This window comes from Camelina sativa, chromosome 7 (assembly GCF_030686135.1).
Source record: "Camelina sativa cultivar CO46 ecotype springtype chromosome 7, ASM3068613v1".
Lineage (NCBI taxonomy): Eukaryota > Viridiplantae > Streptophyta > Magnoliopsida > Brassicales > Brassicaceae > Camelina > Camelina sativa.
Window position 1 is genome coordinate 7,082,350 of NC_141886.1, and position 17,058 is coordinate 7,099,407.

General features: G+C 35.0%; 2 protein-coding genes and 1 pseudogene across 2 annotated transcripts; all 3 read left to right on the top strand.

Moving 5' to 3' along the window:
• The first annotated feature begins 304 nt into the window (after positions 1-304).
• Positions 305-4,545, top strand: LOC147940982 (glutamate receptor 2.8-like; annotated as a pseudogene).
• Positions 4,546-5,710: 1,165 nt separating this feature from the next.
• On the top strand, positions 5,711-9,559 carry LOC147940983 (glutamate receptor 2.9-like). Its single transcript, XM_087457942.1, has 5 exons — positions 5,711-6,029; positions 6,539-7,800; positions 7,913-8,225; positions 8,372-8,775; positions 8,869-9,559. Exons 1-5 carry the CDS (start codon positions 5,744-5,746, stop codon positions 9,391-9,393), a joined length of 2,790 nt encoding a protein of 929 aa, XP_087314068.1. The 5' UTR covers positions 5,711-5,743; the 3' UTR covers positions 9,394-9,559.
• A 2,139-nt stretch (positions 9,560-11,698) lies between these two features.
• LOC147940984 (abscisic acid 8'-hydroxylase 2) lies at positions 11,699-15,921 on the top strand. The gene is made up of 8 exons (XM_087457944.1): positions 11,699-12,039; positions 12,304-12,625; positions 12,968-13,120; positions 13,498-13,746; positions 14,077-14,166; positions 14,270-14,455; positions 14,728-14,846; positions 15,638-15,921. Exons 1-8 carry the CDS (start codon positions 11,792-11,794, stop codon positions 15,723-15,725), a joined length of 1,455 nt encoding a protein of 484 aa, XP_087314070.1. The 5' UTR covers positions 11,699-11,791; the 3' UTR covers positions 15,726-15,921.
• Positions 15,922-17,058: the final 1,137 nt, after the last annotated feature.

Below are 17,058 nucleotides of genomic sequence, written 5' to 3' on the forward strand. Positions count from 1 at the left end.
TATTCGATTTTCAAATTTCAGTGTATAATATAAATTTTGTGTAGCGTTGCTTTACAATGAAATTTGGTAATATATATCTTATCTGACTCTTTCAAACCACTTTTTAATTTTTTTTTTTATTTTCCAGTCAACACTAATAATCGTTTCTTATTTTATGACTCTTTCTTTGAGATTTGAGAACCAATTTTGGTATAGTATTTCAAAGTCTTTTAAGACCTCTTCAAACCGACTTTTTTCTCCTCTGTATATATATTATATATATATATAGCAGACGAAGAGAAGTTAGAGAATCACATAACACCTCTATTTATGAATAATGATGAACCCAACAAAAACTAATAACACCTTTCTCAGTTACTTTGTCTTGTTCGTTTGCGTTTTTTTATCGATGGGGGTTGGTTTAGGACGAAGCCAAACAAGTGAAATCAAAGTAGGAGTAGTTCTTGATCTCAATACAAAATTTTCCAAGATCTGCCTCACTTCTATGAACATGTCGTTGTCGGATTTCTACAAAGAACATCCTAATTACCGAACAAGACTTGCGCTTCACGTCAGAGATTCCATGAAAGATACAGTTCAGGCTTCAGCTGCAGGTTTGTTAATTAAATTTATTAATTAATAGTTTCAGTCGAATGAAGTATATTAGGCAATGTTTTTAGCTGGTCAATGAAGTATATCAGAGTTACATTTACAACCAGACACGATTTAGCTGGCCAATGTTTTAAATTAATCTGAACAATATTTTATATCATTATTAAACTTAAAAGTGTCTTCTTTTGTGCTACTCTCTGTTTTTCTTTACTTGTCGTTCTAGAACTTTACACATTAAGAAATTATATCAATGTTCTATTATACCCTTGTTTAACTATTAAAATTCTAAAGAATTTAATTTTTTAATTATTTAATATGAGGCAAATGAGATAATTTTCTACTAAAAGTAACATTGGAAAACCAGAACGATAACTAAACTAAAATAAAAAATTAAGCCTAAAATAATAAATATTTTAAAACGGAGGGAGTATTTACTAAAAGTCTTTGGTGACAGTTTATCTTTTATATTACTAATAAAAATCCAAATGACTTCATTATATTTTTTTATATTCTTACAAAGTCTTGGTGACAGTGGTACGTCGCAGAAATCCCTATTACTATTATTAGTCTCGTTAAAATATTTAATTCATTAGTTCAAATATAATTGACGAATAGTATAAAACTATTGGTGGTCACATGCCTTATCGCCTTTTAGTACCTTTCAAATGAATTAATTTAACTCTTATGTAAATCAGTGTTATATCTCAATAATTATCATTAAGTCTTAAAGTAGTTATATAAACTTTCTTCTTTTGTTTGTATTTTCTTGTCGTGCAAGCAGCTTTGGACCTAATCCAGAACGAGCAAGTGAGTGCCATCATCGGACCAAGAAACTCTATGCAAGCACAGTTTATGATCAGACTCGCCAACAAAACTCGTGTACCGACCATCACATTCTCTGCATCAAGCCCTCTTTTAACATCCATCAAAAGCCCTTACTTCCTTAGAGCAACTGTAGATGACTCATTCCAGGTCAAAGCCATTGCAGCCATTGTTGAATCCTTTGGATGGAGAAGAGTTGTCGCTATTTATATGGACAACGAATTAGGAGAAGGAATCATGCCTTACTTGTCTGACGCTTTACAAGACGTGCAAGTCGACAAAAGTGTGATCTCCCCGGAGGCTAACGATGACCAGATTCTGAAGGAACTTTATAAGCTAATGACGAAGCAAACTAGGGTTTTCGTTGTCCACATGGACTCACGTCTTGCTTTACGGATTTTTCAGAAAGCTAGAGAGATCGGGATGATGGCAGAAGGGTACGTATGGTTAATGACCAACGGAATGACGCATAGGATGAGACACATCGACCATGGTCGTAGCTTAAATACTATAGAGGGCGTTTTAGGTGTGAGGAGCTATGTTCCAAAATCAAAAAAGCTTGAAGATTTCCGTTTGAGATGGAAAAAAAGGTTCGAGAAGGAGAATCCATCGATGAGGGATGATGTAAACGTTTTTGCATTATGGGCGTATGATTCAATCACTGCATTGGCCATGGCCGTGGAGAATACAACCTTATAGGGCTTACAATACGATAATGTGAACACCTCGACAAGTAATATGACAGATTTGGGGAGCGTAAGGGTCTCTCACTACGGTCCAAGTCTTCAAAAGGCTCTATCGGAAGTAAGTTTCAAGGGTTTAGCAGGAGAGTTTAATCTCACAGACGGGCAGCTCCAGTCACCAAAGTTTGAGATCATCAATTTTGTCGGAAATAAAGAGAGGATAATCGGAATTTGGACACCGAGCAATGAACTTTTCAATGCCAATTCAAGCAAAACAACTTTGTTGGGGCCGGTGATATGGCCAGGTAACTCGATGGTTGTTCCTAAAGGATGGGAGATTCCAACTAACGAGAAGAAGCTTAAAGTGGGCGTTCCAGTAAAGAAAGGCTTCTTTAATTTTGTGGAGGTAACCAGAGATCCTATCACTAACATAACAACCGCAAAGGGTTACGCCATAGACATCTTTGAAGCTGCGCTTAAGAAGTTGCCATATTCAGTTATTCCACAATACTACCGTTGCGAGTCTCCAGCTGATGACTACAATGACATGGTCGACCAAGTCTATGACGGAGTTAGTTCTTTTTTCTTTCTTCCTCGATTCTTACTTTAACAAAAATCTAATAGTTCATGCAATTGCATGTTAGTAATGAATAGGCCCATGTTCCTGGTATAATAGAATATGCTTTTTAAAAAAAATGAAATCTCTAACATATTATGAAATGAAACAGACTTTGGATGCCCTTGTTGGAGATGTAACCATCACCGCGCATAGGTCCATGCATGTTGACTTCACGTTACCATACACAGAGTCTGGAGTGTCTATGATGGTGCCGGTGAGAGACAATGAAAATAAGAACACATGGGTGTTCCTCCAACCTTGGAACTTGGACTTATGGGTCACCACTGGTTGTTTCTTTGTCCTCATTGGTTTTGTTGTGTGGCTTTTCGAACATAGAGTCAACACGGACTTCCGTGGACCGCCTCACCACCAGATTGGCACTAGCTTTTGGTTCTCCTTTTCTACCATGGTTTTTGCCCATCGTAAGTTCTAACACCAATAATGATTAATGTTAAAAAAAAATCTTGGTTTCCATTTCAAAACCAGTTTACTGTAGAAATTAGGCTATTTTACGTTGTTTATACATTAATTATCAACTTATTTATTTATCAAAAATATATATCAAGTCATAATTTTGTTAACAAAAATCAAGATTCTAATGATGAAGTCATTTGTGCGTGTGAATATAGGTGAGAAGGTAGTGAGCAACTTAGCAAGGTTTGTGGTGGTTGTGTGGTGCTTTGTGGTGCTTGTTCTAACTCAGAGCTACACAGCAAACCTAACCTCTTTCTTGACAGTACAACGTTTTCAACCAGCGGTCACAAGTATGAACGATCTTATAAAAAATGGGGACTATGTAGGGTACCAACATGGGGCTTTCGTTAAAGACCTTCTTATAAAGGAAGGATTCCATGCATCTCGGCTTGTGGCTTTTGGTTCTTCGGAAGACTGCAACGTGTTATTGTCCAACCGCAGTATTGCAGTAGTTTTCGACGAAGTGCCCTACCTGAAGGCTATCCTTTCTCAAAACTGCACCAAATATGCAATGGTTGAACCTACATTTAAGACTGCTGGTTTTGGCTTTGTAAGTTTGTTATTTTTTTTTTCAATTTACTTTTAACAACAACAAAATTAGGAAAAGAAAAACACATACAATGCGACTATTCTGATGTTTTCATTGCTTGTTTCCATGATCAATGTGTAGGCGTTCCCCAAGAATTCACCTTTGACAAGAGATGTCTCAAGGGCTATCTTAGATGTGACTCAAGGAGATGAAATGCTACACATCGAAAAAAATGGTCTATGAAACAGAATGATTGTATTGATCGAAAGACCGATCTTTCGTCCAATATTCTCGGCCTCAGTAGCTTCTGGGGTCTGTTTCTAATAGCAGGCATTGCTTCATTCTTGGCAATACTAACCTTTATGGGCCTTTTCTTGTACGAAAATAGGCACACCCTATTTGATGATTCTGAAGCATCGATTTGGAGAAAGCTAACGTCTTTATTCAGAATCTTCAATGAGAAAGACGAAAAGTCGCACACTTTCAGGAAAAGTGCCGTTCATAATGTGAGTTCACCTATGACACAGTACACTCCGAGCCCATCAGCTATGCAAATCGCACCATGGCCACAAAGCTCATCACAAAATAGGGAGTTTGAGCTAAGAAGAATGTCTTTTAGCCCGAACGAAGAAAGCTTTATTACACAAACAATACATCATGAAGATGAAGCATCTATTGTTGAATGTAGAGTTGAACAATAGATAGAAATTTATAACTCTTCTTGCATAACAAGTTATAGATAATTTAGGTTGGTTGCATATTCTTCCATGAAAGTTATTATTCTTTTATATATAATAAATTAGACGCTAAACTCCCCTAATTTTTTTTATCTTTTAAATTGACCACTCGTGGGATTGAATGATCATCAGAGTAATGTATGTTCAGTCTCATAGCAACGCTGGAAACTTCCTATATACATAGTGGCGAGTGATTGATTTTAAGGCATGTTTCTTATAGCCAAATAACGAGAATTTCTTTTTAAAGTAAAGGTCTTCGCATTCCTAATCTGCCCATCCATTCCCAACCATCGTCTCGAAAAAGGGATCTGTTCGTTCAAAATCCACCCGCCATGCATTAGTTGTTCACGGCTTCACGTGTATATCAGTCCGTCACGTGCTCTTGTTTGGTGTCTCGTGTTTTTTATTGGTTTTAACGGTTGTTCCTTTATACTCGCCATGAGCCATCTCCATTTTTTTCGTTTCTAAGAAGACTCGGGTTAGGCCAAAGGTTAGTTCAACCTAAATTGAACTAAAGTTCGGGTTAAAGTCAAGATCAGTATAATATGGTTAGTCGTAAATTCGTAATTATATGAGACAACAGGAAAGAGATAACTTCAGAATAATAAAAAAGAAAACGATAATTTATATTTTAAAAAATCGAAAATATGTGTAGAAAACATAAGAAAGCCATACGTAAAATTACAAATATATAGCAGCAATTCAATGTATAATATATTTAAAAAAAAATCTGAAGCTTCAAGAACGGAGTTTTCCATAACGGAAATTAATGTCAAGATATTAAGAATGGGTCAACCGGATTGACTCAAACCTTTTGAAGTCTTTTGATAGAATCTACGTTTAATAAATCATCATGAATCCCAACAAAACAAAGGTCAGTTTAATTTCGGACAGCAAGTAAAGGAAACAAAAAAAGAATTATAAACCAATGGAGGGACATAGACTTCATTTTGACCTTATACTAGTATATAATTAACCTCCATATATTTATTTTAGTTTTATATAGTAAGTTATGGAAATTTTGTCGCTATGTTTTGCAAAGAAAATTCATCTGCAAAGACTCATATCTACACTTATAAACCACTTATTCTATTCATAGTCAACACTGTTTGAATGTTTGATTATTATTTTATGTCACTTTCTCTGAGAAACCAATTTTGGGTATAGCATTTCGACGTCTTTCATAGATTTTAAGACCCTTTCAAACCGATCCTTCCTCTGTATATATATATGTAGTAAAAAGGGGAGTTAAAGTATCACATAAAGTGTCGGTCTCCTCAATCTTTGGATGATACTGATGATGAACCGTAGAAAAACAAATAACACCTTTCTAAGTTTCATTTTCCTGCTTGTTTGGATTTTTTTGTCGATGAATGTTGGTTTAGGACAAAACCAAACAAGTGAAATCAAAGTAGGGGTAGTTCTTGATCTCAATACAACATTTTCCAAGATCTGCCTCACTTCTATAAACATGTCGTTGTCGGAGTTCTACAAGGATCATCCTAGTTACCGCACAAGAATTACGCTTCATGTTCGAGATTCCGTGGAAGATACGGTTCAGGCTTCAGCTGCAGGTTCGTTGCTTCTCTATGTTTTGCTTTATAAATGAAAGAAATCATTTAGATTTATTAATCATTATTAGTTGCAGTTGAATTAAACATCAAACATTTTACGTAGGATGTTAGGGCTACGGCCAGACATGATTCGCTGAATCTGATAAAAATGTCTTCTTTATCTGGTCGAAGACTTAAGAACAATCTCTTACACACAGTTCATAGTCCTCGTTTCTAGAAAGTCGTGGTGAAGTTTGTATGGTTGCAAAAATATATATTACTATTAGCTTCGTTAATTTTATTTAACTCATGAGTCTAATATATTAGTAGATGAATGGTCAAACATTGGTGACATGTCATATAATACCTCTACAATCAATATTTTAAGTTTTAACTTTTATATAGATTAATGTTCTCGTTATTTATTGGGAAGATATCCGTAATCTATGAGTTTCATTCAATTATCGTCAAGTTTTACAAGTGCTATTAACATTTCTTCTTTTATTTGTGTTTTTTTGTGGTGCAAGCAGCCTTGGACCTAATCAAGAACGAGCAAGTGAGCGCCATCATCGGACCAAAAAACTCTATGCAAGCAGAGTTTATGATTAGACTGGCCAACAAAACTCAAGTACCGACCATCACATTCTCAGCAACAAGCCCTCTTTTGACATCCATCAAAAGCCCTTACTTTGTCCGAGCCACTCTCGACGACTCATCCCAGCTCAAAGCCATTTCCGCCATTGTCAAATCCTTTGGCTGGAGAAGCGTCACCGCCATTTATGAGGACAACGAGTTAGGTAAAGGACTCATGCCTTTCTTGTCTGACGCTTTACAAAACGTGGAAGTCAACAAAAATGCCATTGCTCCGGAGGCTAACGATAGTCAGATTCAAAATGAACTTCGTAAGCTCATGGGGAGGCAAACGAGAGTATTCGTTGTCCACATGGAATCAAGTCTGGCTTTACGAGTTTTTCAAAAAGCTAGAGAGATGGGGATGATGGAGGAAGGGTATGTATGGTTAATAACCAATGAAATGACACATATGATGAGACATATCAACCATGGTCATAGCTTAAATACTATAGAGGGAGTGTTAGGTGTGAGGAGCCATGTCCCCAAATCGAAAGAGCTTGAAGATTTCCAATTGAGATGGAAAAGATCGTTCGAGAAGGAGAAAACATCCACGAGGGATCAACTACACATATTTGCATTATGGGCGTATGATTCAATTACTGCATTGGCCTTGGCCGTGGAGAAAACCAATTTTGATAGCTTACAGTATGATAATGGAAGCGCCTCGTCAAAGAACATGACAGATTTGGGGAACGTAGGGGTCTCTCCCTACGGTCCAAGTCTTCAAAAGGCTCTCCGGGAAGTAAGTTTCAAAGGTTTAGCAGGAGACTTTAATCTTACAGACGGGCAGCTCGAGTCACCAAAGTTTGAGATCATCAATTTTGTTGGAAATAAAGAGAGGATAATTGGATTTGTGAATGCAAATTCAGACAAAAAAAAGTTGGGACCGGTGATATGGCCAGGGAAGTCAAAAACCGATCCGAAAGGATGGGAGATTCCAAGGAAGAAACTTACAGTGGGCGTTCCAATGAAGAAAGGCTTCTTTGATTTTGTGGAGGTAATCAAAGATCCTACCACGAACATAACAACCGCAAAGGGTTATGCCATAGACATCTTTGAAGCTGCTCTTAAGAAGTTGTCATATTCAATCATTCTTGAATACGTCAGTTTAGAATCTCCAATTGACTATAACAATTTGGTCTGCCAAGTATATCACAAGGTTAGTTCTCTTTTTTTCTTCCCATATTTCTACTTTACAAACAAATTCTATACATTCACAAAATTACAAGCAATGAGTTGGCTAAACCTTATTTTATCAATAATTTGAGCAGACATGGGATGCAGTTGTTGGAGATGTAACCATCACAGCGAACAGGTCTTTGTATGTTGACTTCACATTACCGTTCACAGAGTCTGGAGTATCTATGATGGTGCCGGTGAGAGATAATGAGAATAAGAACACATGGGTGTTCCTTGAACCTTGGAGCTTAGGCTTATGGGTCACCACTGGTTGTTTTCTCGTCCTCATTGGTTTTGTTGTGTGGTTGTTCGAACATAGAATCAACACAGACTTCCGTGGACCGCCTCACCACCAGATTGGCACAAGTTTTTGGTTCTCCTTCTCCACCATGGTTTTCGCCAACAGTAAGTTCTTACACGAGTCATGAACTTAATAATGATATAATATTAAAGTTTATCTCAAAACCAATTTATTTTCATTGTGATATTGTTTAAGGGGAAAAAAAACAAGATTCTAATGATAAAATGAACTTGTGCGTGTGTATATATAGGTGAGAAGGTAGTAAGCAATTTAGCAAGGTTTGTGATGGTTGTGTGGTGCTTTGTGATGCTTGTTCTCACTCAGAGCTACACAGCTAATCTCACTTCTTTCTTGACGGCACAACGTTTCCATCCAGCGGCCATAACTGTGAACGATCTCATCAAAAATCAGGATTATGTAGGGTACCAAGGCGGTACTTTTGTTAAAGATATTCTATTAGATTTGGGATTTCATATAAATAAGCTTAAACCTTTTTATTCTGCCAAAGAAGCCGATGAACTTTTATCCAAGGGGATATCAAATGGTATAGCAGCAGCTTTCGACGAAGTGGCTTACCTTAATGCTATTCTTTCTCAGTCGTGCTCCAAATATGCCATGGTTGAACCTACATTTAAGACTGCTGGTTTTGGCTTTGTAAGTGACATTTACAATTTACTTTACAAAATAGGGAAAACAAAATACACATTTATTCAGGTGTTTTAACTTGTTTCCATGATTAATGTGTAGGCCTTCCCCAAGAATTCACCTTTGACAGGAGATATCTCAACGGCTATCTTAAATGTGATTCAAGGAGATGAAATGCAAGAAATCGAAAACAAATGGTTCCGGAAGAAGAATGATTGTCCTGATCCAAATACCGCTCTTACATCCAACCGTCTCAGCCTCCGTAACGTATGGGGTCTGTTTCTAATAGCAGGCACTGCTTCATTCTTGGCATTACTCATCTTCGTTTTCCTTTACTTGAACGAACATAGGCACACACTATGTAATGATTCCGAAAGTTCCTTGTGGAGAAAGCTAAAGGTTTTGTTCAGAACCTTCGATGAGAAAGACTTAAAGTCCCATACTTTCAAGAACTCTGATGTTCATAATGTGAGTTCACCGATGACTGATCACTACATTCAGAGCCCTTCAACTGTGCAAATCACACCACGGCCACCAAGTCTTTCACTAAATATGGAGTTTGAGCTTAGAAGAATTTTCTTGTACCCCGAGCGAAGAACGCTTCACAATGCAACCGATGTATCATGAAGATGGAGAATCTGATATTAAATGTGGCGCTAAACAATTAAGAGATATTCCAGAAAACTCGACAAGTTATATATAGCTCAAAATTTCATCTATTTATCAAAAGAAAAAGAAAGAAAAAATTATAGATTCTTAAGTGAAAGTTAATATATTATCTGCTTATCCTAAAGCTAGTAGCTCAAGCCACAATGTTTCATCTATGGTACTACCTCACCAAACCATTTCAAGCTGATTCAAAAAGAGATTCGGAATTCAATCTCTCCTCGAAGACGAAGGAAACATGTTGGCAACTTAATGCAACTTTTAATTAGATTATATGACTTCACTGTTAATGGTTTCATAAATATCTTTCGCTTTGTTTTTTATTCTTTTGTTTTGGCAAGGTCTCAAACACCTTTGGTTTTATCTCGTGTTATTTCTAAACTTTCAGTTTTCCGATGAGTGAATATATTATACTACCCTGTTCCATTTTGTTAGATGTCTAAAAACATATTTGTTTCAGTTTCTATGATTTTCTCAATTTACTATGCACAATTTATAATTATTTGAAATTATTTATCTTTTAGTGCTTGCCTATACACAATATTTGAAAGAAGACACTTGTGTTTTTATCAAACGCACTTCTATTACTCTAAGATGTGCGAAGCACTTCACCAGTATACTTAAGCCCGCACCCAAAAGAACAAAACTGACTATAACAAATTATGCATCGCCGACCAAAAAAATGAGTATGAGAAATAATAGTAAGAACGTTTATTTTTTCATGAAAATATATATACCTAGGACTTACAAAAAAAATAAAACGAAGGGAAGTATCTTAAGGAGGAGGAAAAGTTGAAGTGTGAGTAGCTGAGGAGTTTCAGCGAAGCGGTTACTGAATCTTGCAGTGATCTCTGGTTCTCGTCTCTGCGTACGTGGATTCCTCAGGATGTCACGGGCTACGTTATTTTCTTTCAAACCTCTTCAAATGCTATATTTGTATTATCTTTATCCAACTTATCCACTACGCAGCCCTTTCACTACAACGAACGACCATATATATACATCAGTTATATATATAAGTGTTATTATTTTACTGAGATAATAAGCTAAGGTTTAGCTCACGTATGTAATTTCCTAACGTAAGTATTAAGTTTTCAATAATAGTAAGAGAAAGGTTTTATGTGACCAGAGTAAAAACCTTATATATTTATAACTTAGATTTTTTTTTTTTTATGTTCACTATAAACTAGATGCCGACCTAGAAAAATAAACTTGTTATGATAAAATAAATTAACTTACTATCAATAATTGTTTTGATCCATTTTACTTGATGGAAAACGAAACTTATATTATCATGTTCTTAAATTATGATGTTTTCAATTGTTGTTTAGTGAAAAGATTCTTTGTATTATCTTCTACTGTCACTGTGTATACAAAAATACATAAAAATAATTAACTATCACATCGTACAGAGAAAAAGATTCATCCTCATAAAACAAAAACAAAAATGGAAAAAATCAAACGTAGTATTTGTTTATCTAATGGAAGCATTAATAATTTCTACAAGAAAAACCAAAAAAAAAAAAGAAGAAGAAGAAGAAAAGGGTTTTAACTTTGCTAGATTTTTTCTTGCTGACAAGAGAACTCAACCATACAACATTTTCAGTGGATCCCAATTATCTCAAAAGAAAAAAAATTGATGAACTAAGGTCTTTGTTTTTCTGTGGTCACTAAAGTGTAGTGTGGGGTTAGCCAAAGGGCAAGTAAAATAAAAACGCTAATACAGTCCAAATACACAAATACCAATGAACTTGCACATTATTTTCTCCTTTCTTGTTCCGTACATATTTTCTTATCGACAAGAAATATAAAATCATCCTGAATATATAATTTAGGTGAACAATAACCACATAAAGAGTTCAGCGCCGAAAACTTTGTGCGTATAAAATATCTACATTTAAAAATAAGAATTAGAGAAAAATTAAAATCAATTGTTGATAAGAATTCTAAATTATATAACGGTATGTATATCTTCTAGCATATTCTGTTTGTAGCCTATATGCAGTTTCCAACTTTGTGTTTATTGGACCAAAGAATCGTCGGCAAATGTTTAAACTGCAACAAAAGTAAATACGAAAAAAAAAAGATTTACGGTATTATTATTTTTATTTTGCAAATATTACGGTATATTCAATTATTATGAATAAAATTGTCATAAATATAAATTTTATAAAAAAAAATAAAAAAAGAAAGGCCAGGAAGGCAGGAATGAAGTGTCTTTCCACCTCAACTATAGCTTATATAAACCCCTTAATACTCTTCAAGCAAAAGTCACTAACAAGAACGAACACACACACAATTCCTAACTATAACTACATATTCATGTAGAAAAATAATTCACCTAAATCACCTCCTAATAATGCGAATGTCATCGACACCATCTTATTTTATTTTCTTCTCCTCTGTTTATGCTGATGAATCGGCACTAATCACAATAATAAGTGTAGTAGTAGTACTAGTAGTAGTGTTAGTGCTTCAATGGCGGTTGCACCGGAAAGAGAAAAGACGACGGCTACCGCCTGGCTCTATGGGTTTGCCTTACATAGGAGAGACACTCCGCCTCTACACAGAGAATCCCAATTCCTTCTTCGCCACTCGCCAAAACAAGTACTCTTTTCTTCTATTTCGTAGTTACATACATAAATAATAGGCATGAGGTACTCATTTACTAACCTTAGGTGTATCGTTCATTATATTATTTAACCAATATATTTGACACCAAAAAAAAAAATGATTGTTGAAGGATTCACATTACCAAAATCCAACTATAAAGTCGTCTTTTTACTACAATTTTACTCATAATTTTTCTTGATAAAAATATGTTTTGCACAAATTCCAAATCAGTCTAAGTGTGAAATATGGAATCCGCAGGTACGGAGATATATTCAAGACGCACATATTGGGATGTCCATGTGTGATGATAAGCAGTCCAGAGGCGGCTAGAATGGTGTTAGTGAGCAAAGCTCACTTGTTCAAGCCAACTTACCCTCCTAGCAAAGAGCGTATGATTGGACCAGAGGCTCTCTTTTTCCACCAAGGTCCATACCATTCTACCCTCAAGCGGCTCGTTCAGTCATCCTTCATGCCTTCTGCTCTCAGACCAACCGTCTCTCACATCGAGCTCCTTGTCCTCGAAACCCTCTCCTGTTGGACATCCCAAAAGTCCATCAACACCCTCGACTACATGAAACGAGTATGTCTCTTTGGTCTATTTTTGGGTTATATGCATGGACGATCCTTTGAGGCATTCTAAAAGAAAATATTGACAAAAAAAGATTTCCAAAATTTGCGGGCCTCACTTTCTTAAAAGGAAATATAAGTTTAGGAAAGAAAACAAACTTTAAATTTGTTTTATGACTAATTTGTGTTTTGTACACTACAATTATTTGAAATATATATTTGTTACATTACAGATATTTGTTTGTTTTATTAATTAAATATGTGGACAAAATCTAAAACATACACTTCGGTGTTTTGTACGCTATGGTTTTGTTTTGTATCATTGATTAAGAGGAAATTGGATCTGTGGCTGTAGTATGCATTCGATGTGGCGATCATGTCAGCGTTTGGGGACAAAGAGGAGCCCACTGAAATTGAAGCAATTAAGCTCCTTTATCAGCGTCTAGAAAAGGGTTACAACTCCATGCCTCTAGATCTACCTGGCACACTTTTTCACAAATCCATGAAGGTATATAACTTATGAACTATGTATATGAGTAGTATATATGAAGCTCATGATCGGTGTAGATAGAGATGATGATCCCTTTAAATTATCTTAAGTAATGTGTACGTTGAACGTGACAATTCCATGTAGATTCGTAAAATACCACAAAAGAATTGGAAAACAAGTTTGTACAGTTTAGGTCTTGGGGACCACACGTGTGCGATATTATTTGACACAGGTTGTAGATTCTTTTCACAAAAACATAAAGACAAAGTCATCTTCAAGACATAGATGTTTTTGATGTGATGAAAAATACTTACATTCATTTTATTCTATTTTATTGAGTGTTAGGGTTAATCTCATAAATAAATGTTTTATTTTTTGGTAATTGGAAAATTAAGGCACGAAGGGAATTAAGTGAAGAATTAAGGAGAATGATAAAGAAGAGAAGGGAGAGTGGGAGAGAAGGGGGAGGACTATTGGGAGTACTTCTTGGAGCAAAGGATCAGAAACGTAACGGGTTAAGTGATTCACAGATCGCCGACAACATCATCGGGGTAATCTTCGCCGCCACCGATACCACCGCTTCTGTCTTAACTTGGCTTCTCAAGTACTTACACGACCATCCCAATCTCCTTCAAGAAGTCACCGTAAGCAAACTTTCATTTTTCCTTTTTACTTTTTCAAGTTTATCTTTTGCATGTTCGTATTGCGAAGTATCAACTAGAAATTAGTGTGTTCTCATCTATGGAAATTATCGCAACAAAAAAAAAAAGGTTTGAGAAAATAGTAAAAAGATATATCGTGGCTCCGTTACAATATATAAATCATGAATATTCTTTTTACAAGTAGATTATATCCCTCTAGTGGATTTTTAACAAATGTTATATATATATATATATATATAATATATACTTATGGTTTTGTAACCAATATTAATCAATATAATTTTTTTTTTATCTTTATTTATAATTTAACAGAGGGAGCAACTTGGCATCCGACGAAAAATAAGAGAAGAAAACCGAAGAATCTCATGGGAAGATACAAGAAAAATGCCACTGACTTCAAGGGTATATACCATTTCGGTATTCTATCATTTGCAATGATGATGTCATAATAATGTTCGATGGTACATTCAAGTAATGGTGTTATTATTATACGTACTTTTGGTAGGTGATACAAGAGACACAAAGAGCAGCAAGTGTATTGTCCTTTACATTTAGAGAAGCAGTACAAGACGTAGAATTTGAAGGCTACTTGATCCCAAAGGGTTGGAAGGTTCTTCCTCTTTTCCGGCGAATCCATCACTCTCCGGAATATTTCCCCGATCCTGAAAAATTCGATCCTTCTAGATTCGAGGTAAATATACATATGAGATATCGACTACGTAGAAGTATGCATGGGTTGATAAGGTGACTGAGACATGGAACAATGACTTTGGACTACTAGTTCTATGATATATGGATGCGTTACCTAAAATAAATAATTGTTGGTGAAAGATAGAAAGATGGATGAAGAGTAAAACATCGAACGAACTTAATGTCAAAATCTAGGGTTTAGTCAACTTTGTGGGGACTTAGATGGACTTGCATTGCATGTAGATGACATTTCACATCTTGTAATGTTGACAGGTGTCACCAAAACCTTACACGTACATGCCATTTGGGAATGGAGTGCACTCATGTCCAGGAAGTGAGCTGGCTAAACTTGAGATGCTTATCCTCCTTCACCACCTCACTACTTCCTTCCGGTATTGTAATTATTTTCTTTTCGTATAATAATATTTTCGAGTTTTTTTATGAAAAATTCTAAATTAGTGTCTCAATTCTAATTTTGTGTCTCAGTTCTATTATATGCCAAAATTCTTCACGAAGTTTGATTTTATAATGTTTGAATTTTCACTCTATTTTTCTGAGTTTAACAATTACAAAACTTCAAATTTCTGAAAAATATAGATAATGTAGATATTATCTATGTAAATGTATCAAACGTAAATATTGCTTGCAAACGTAAACTGCATAATCTCTATTCGACTCCAAAACTATATATATTGTACGACGTCATCACTTTATGATGTCATATTGTCATATATGCATTTAAATGTTTTGTTTTTTTTGTACCTTAATTTCGTGTTTTATTGAAGATGGTTTGATTTGAACTAGTGTTAATAAAGAGTCATTGGACCCATGACGTGAAAAAAAACTTGTGATGATAAAGAATTGGAAAGAGATCGCCAGCTGTATAAAAGATCTAATATGTGAATCAATCTTTGATCTTTTTATTTATTCTTGAGACCGTATTGAGTAGATATTTGTATTTGTGTGTGTGTGTTTGTGTTTTTGTTAGTAAGTAGATATATATGTTGATAACATTGATTTGTAGTACCCCAAAAGAATTGACAAAACATGTGAATCGGCGACCTGTCAAATTAGTATCTTGCCCATATATGGTCCAACACGAAAGATGTGAATCTCGTTATTTAATCTGAGATTATTGATGATTGTATAATATAATTAATGATGTTTGGATTTTAATTTGCAGGTGGGAAGTTGAAGGAGGCGAAGGAATACAGTATGGTCCTTTCCCCGTGCCAAAGAAGGGTTTACCAATAAGAGTAACTCCAATTTAAGCCTAAGGCAAATTTGGAACTTTTTCTTTTTTAATTATTTAATCAAATAATTTATGCTTTCGTTTGCTCTACAAGTAGAGTTTTTTTTTTCCAACTTTAAAATAGGCCTCCAATTTTGGCCCGTTTTCTTTTGTATATATATTACTATTATTTATGTAAAGTTGCAATTAAATGAATTTTATTTTCGTTGGTTGGAGGTCGTTGGACCAGTTTAGATATATTTGAATTCTATTATACATACTCCAAGTAGCTTATTATTGCTCTCATCCAACTAGCTTATAGCTATCATGTTGTGACAGTTGCGTTGAAATATTTGTGTTTGTGTTTGTATCCGAGCCAAAAAAATTTTGTTGAGAAATTGTGTTAGAGGAAATTACACACACATATATTCAGATTTTAAAATTGATATATGTTTGCATCTGAATTTTTGTTTTGGTCCATTCAAGGACTTTGATATATATATATATATATATATTTTGAATCTTCGTAACCTTCGATTTATTATAAGACTTTCCAGATCCTAAATATTTAATCTACTTTTTTATTAACAAACGAATATTTTGATCTATTAATTTCGAGTTTTCAACCAATAAAAATATTGTTTGTTTCCTTTATCGGATCTTTGTTTAAGATTCCGTTCAGACATGTAAAGCTGAGGTAGACGTAATTGTTTTGTACGGAAGCATACGTATTCTATTTATATAGTTGTAAAGTTTACTTCGTTGTATTATTAATGACATATAAATACATAATTATTAATAACTAACTAACTGTGTTTAAACCTTATAAATAATTCTATTAGAAAACAGTTTATCATTATCATGTCACAAACACGGAAGTATACATAAATCCTTGAGCCATGCAAGGGAGACAACACATAATTTAGTTGAATTCTCGTGATAACATGGGTAGCCACGTGTTCACAGTCGGATACGTGCATGCAACGACTCCACCTAACACATCTTGTAAGAAAGCCTTACGTGGAACTCTTGACTTCCATAAACGAATAAGATTGAAATGAATCTAATTCATTGCCCCCGTTTGTCTCTGTCTAAAGTCAGAGAGAATCAGAGATTCGTTAGAGAGTAAAATGGCTTTACATTGGTCCACTTGAGAGTCTCTAAATCATTCCGAGGGTTTGGTGGACAGAGATTTAACATGCTCCAACCCTTTCTTATCCAATTTGTCCCCCCTCCCTCCCCTCTCTTGTACCTCTTTGATTAAGCCCTACCTCAAAGTTTTCACATGATTTGTTCTTGGAAGTGTCTCTCTCAATCTTTTTTGTTTTTATTTTAAAGAGAGGATTTGATATGAGACGACTAAAACGTGTACA

Bases quoted from the DNA above. Each gene is read 5' to 3' on its own strand.
- LOC147940983 (XM_087457942.1), top strand. From the start codon at position 5,744: ATGATACTGATGATGAACCGTAGAAAAACAAATAACACCTTTCTAAGT. The intron at 7,801-7,912 runs GTTAGTTCTCTT...TAATTTGAGCAG, and splicing joins TCTGCCAAGTATATCACAAG to ACATGGGATGCAGTTGTTGG. The intron at 8,776-8,868 runs GTAAGTGACATT...ATTAATGTGTAG, and splicing joins AGACTGCTGGTTTTGGCTTT to GCCTTCCCCAAGAATTCACC.
- LOC147940984 (XM_087457944.1), top strand. From the start codon at position 11,792: ATGCGAATGTCATCGACACCATCTTATTTTATTTTCTTCTCCTCTGTT. The intron at 12,040-12,303 runs GTACTCTTTTCT...TGGAATCCGCAG, and splicing joins TTCGCCACTCGCCAAAACAA to GTACGGAGATATATTCAAGA. The intron at 12,626-12,967 runs GTATGTCTCTTT...CTGTGGCTGTAG, and splicing joins CCCTCGACTACATGAAACGA to TATGCATTCGATGTGGCGAT.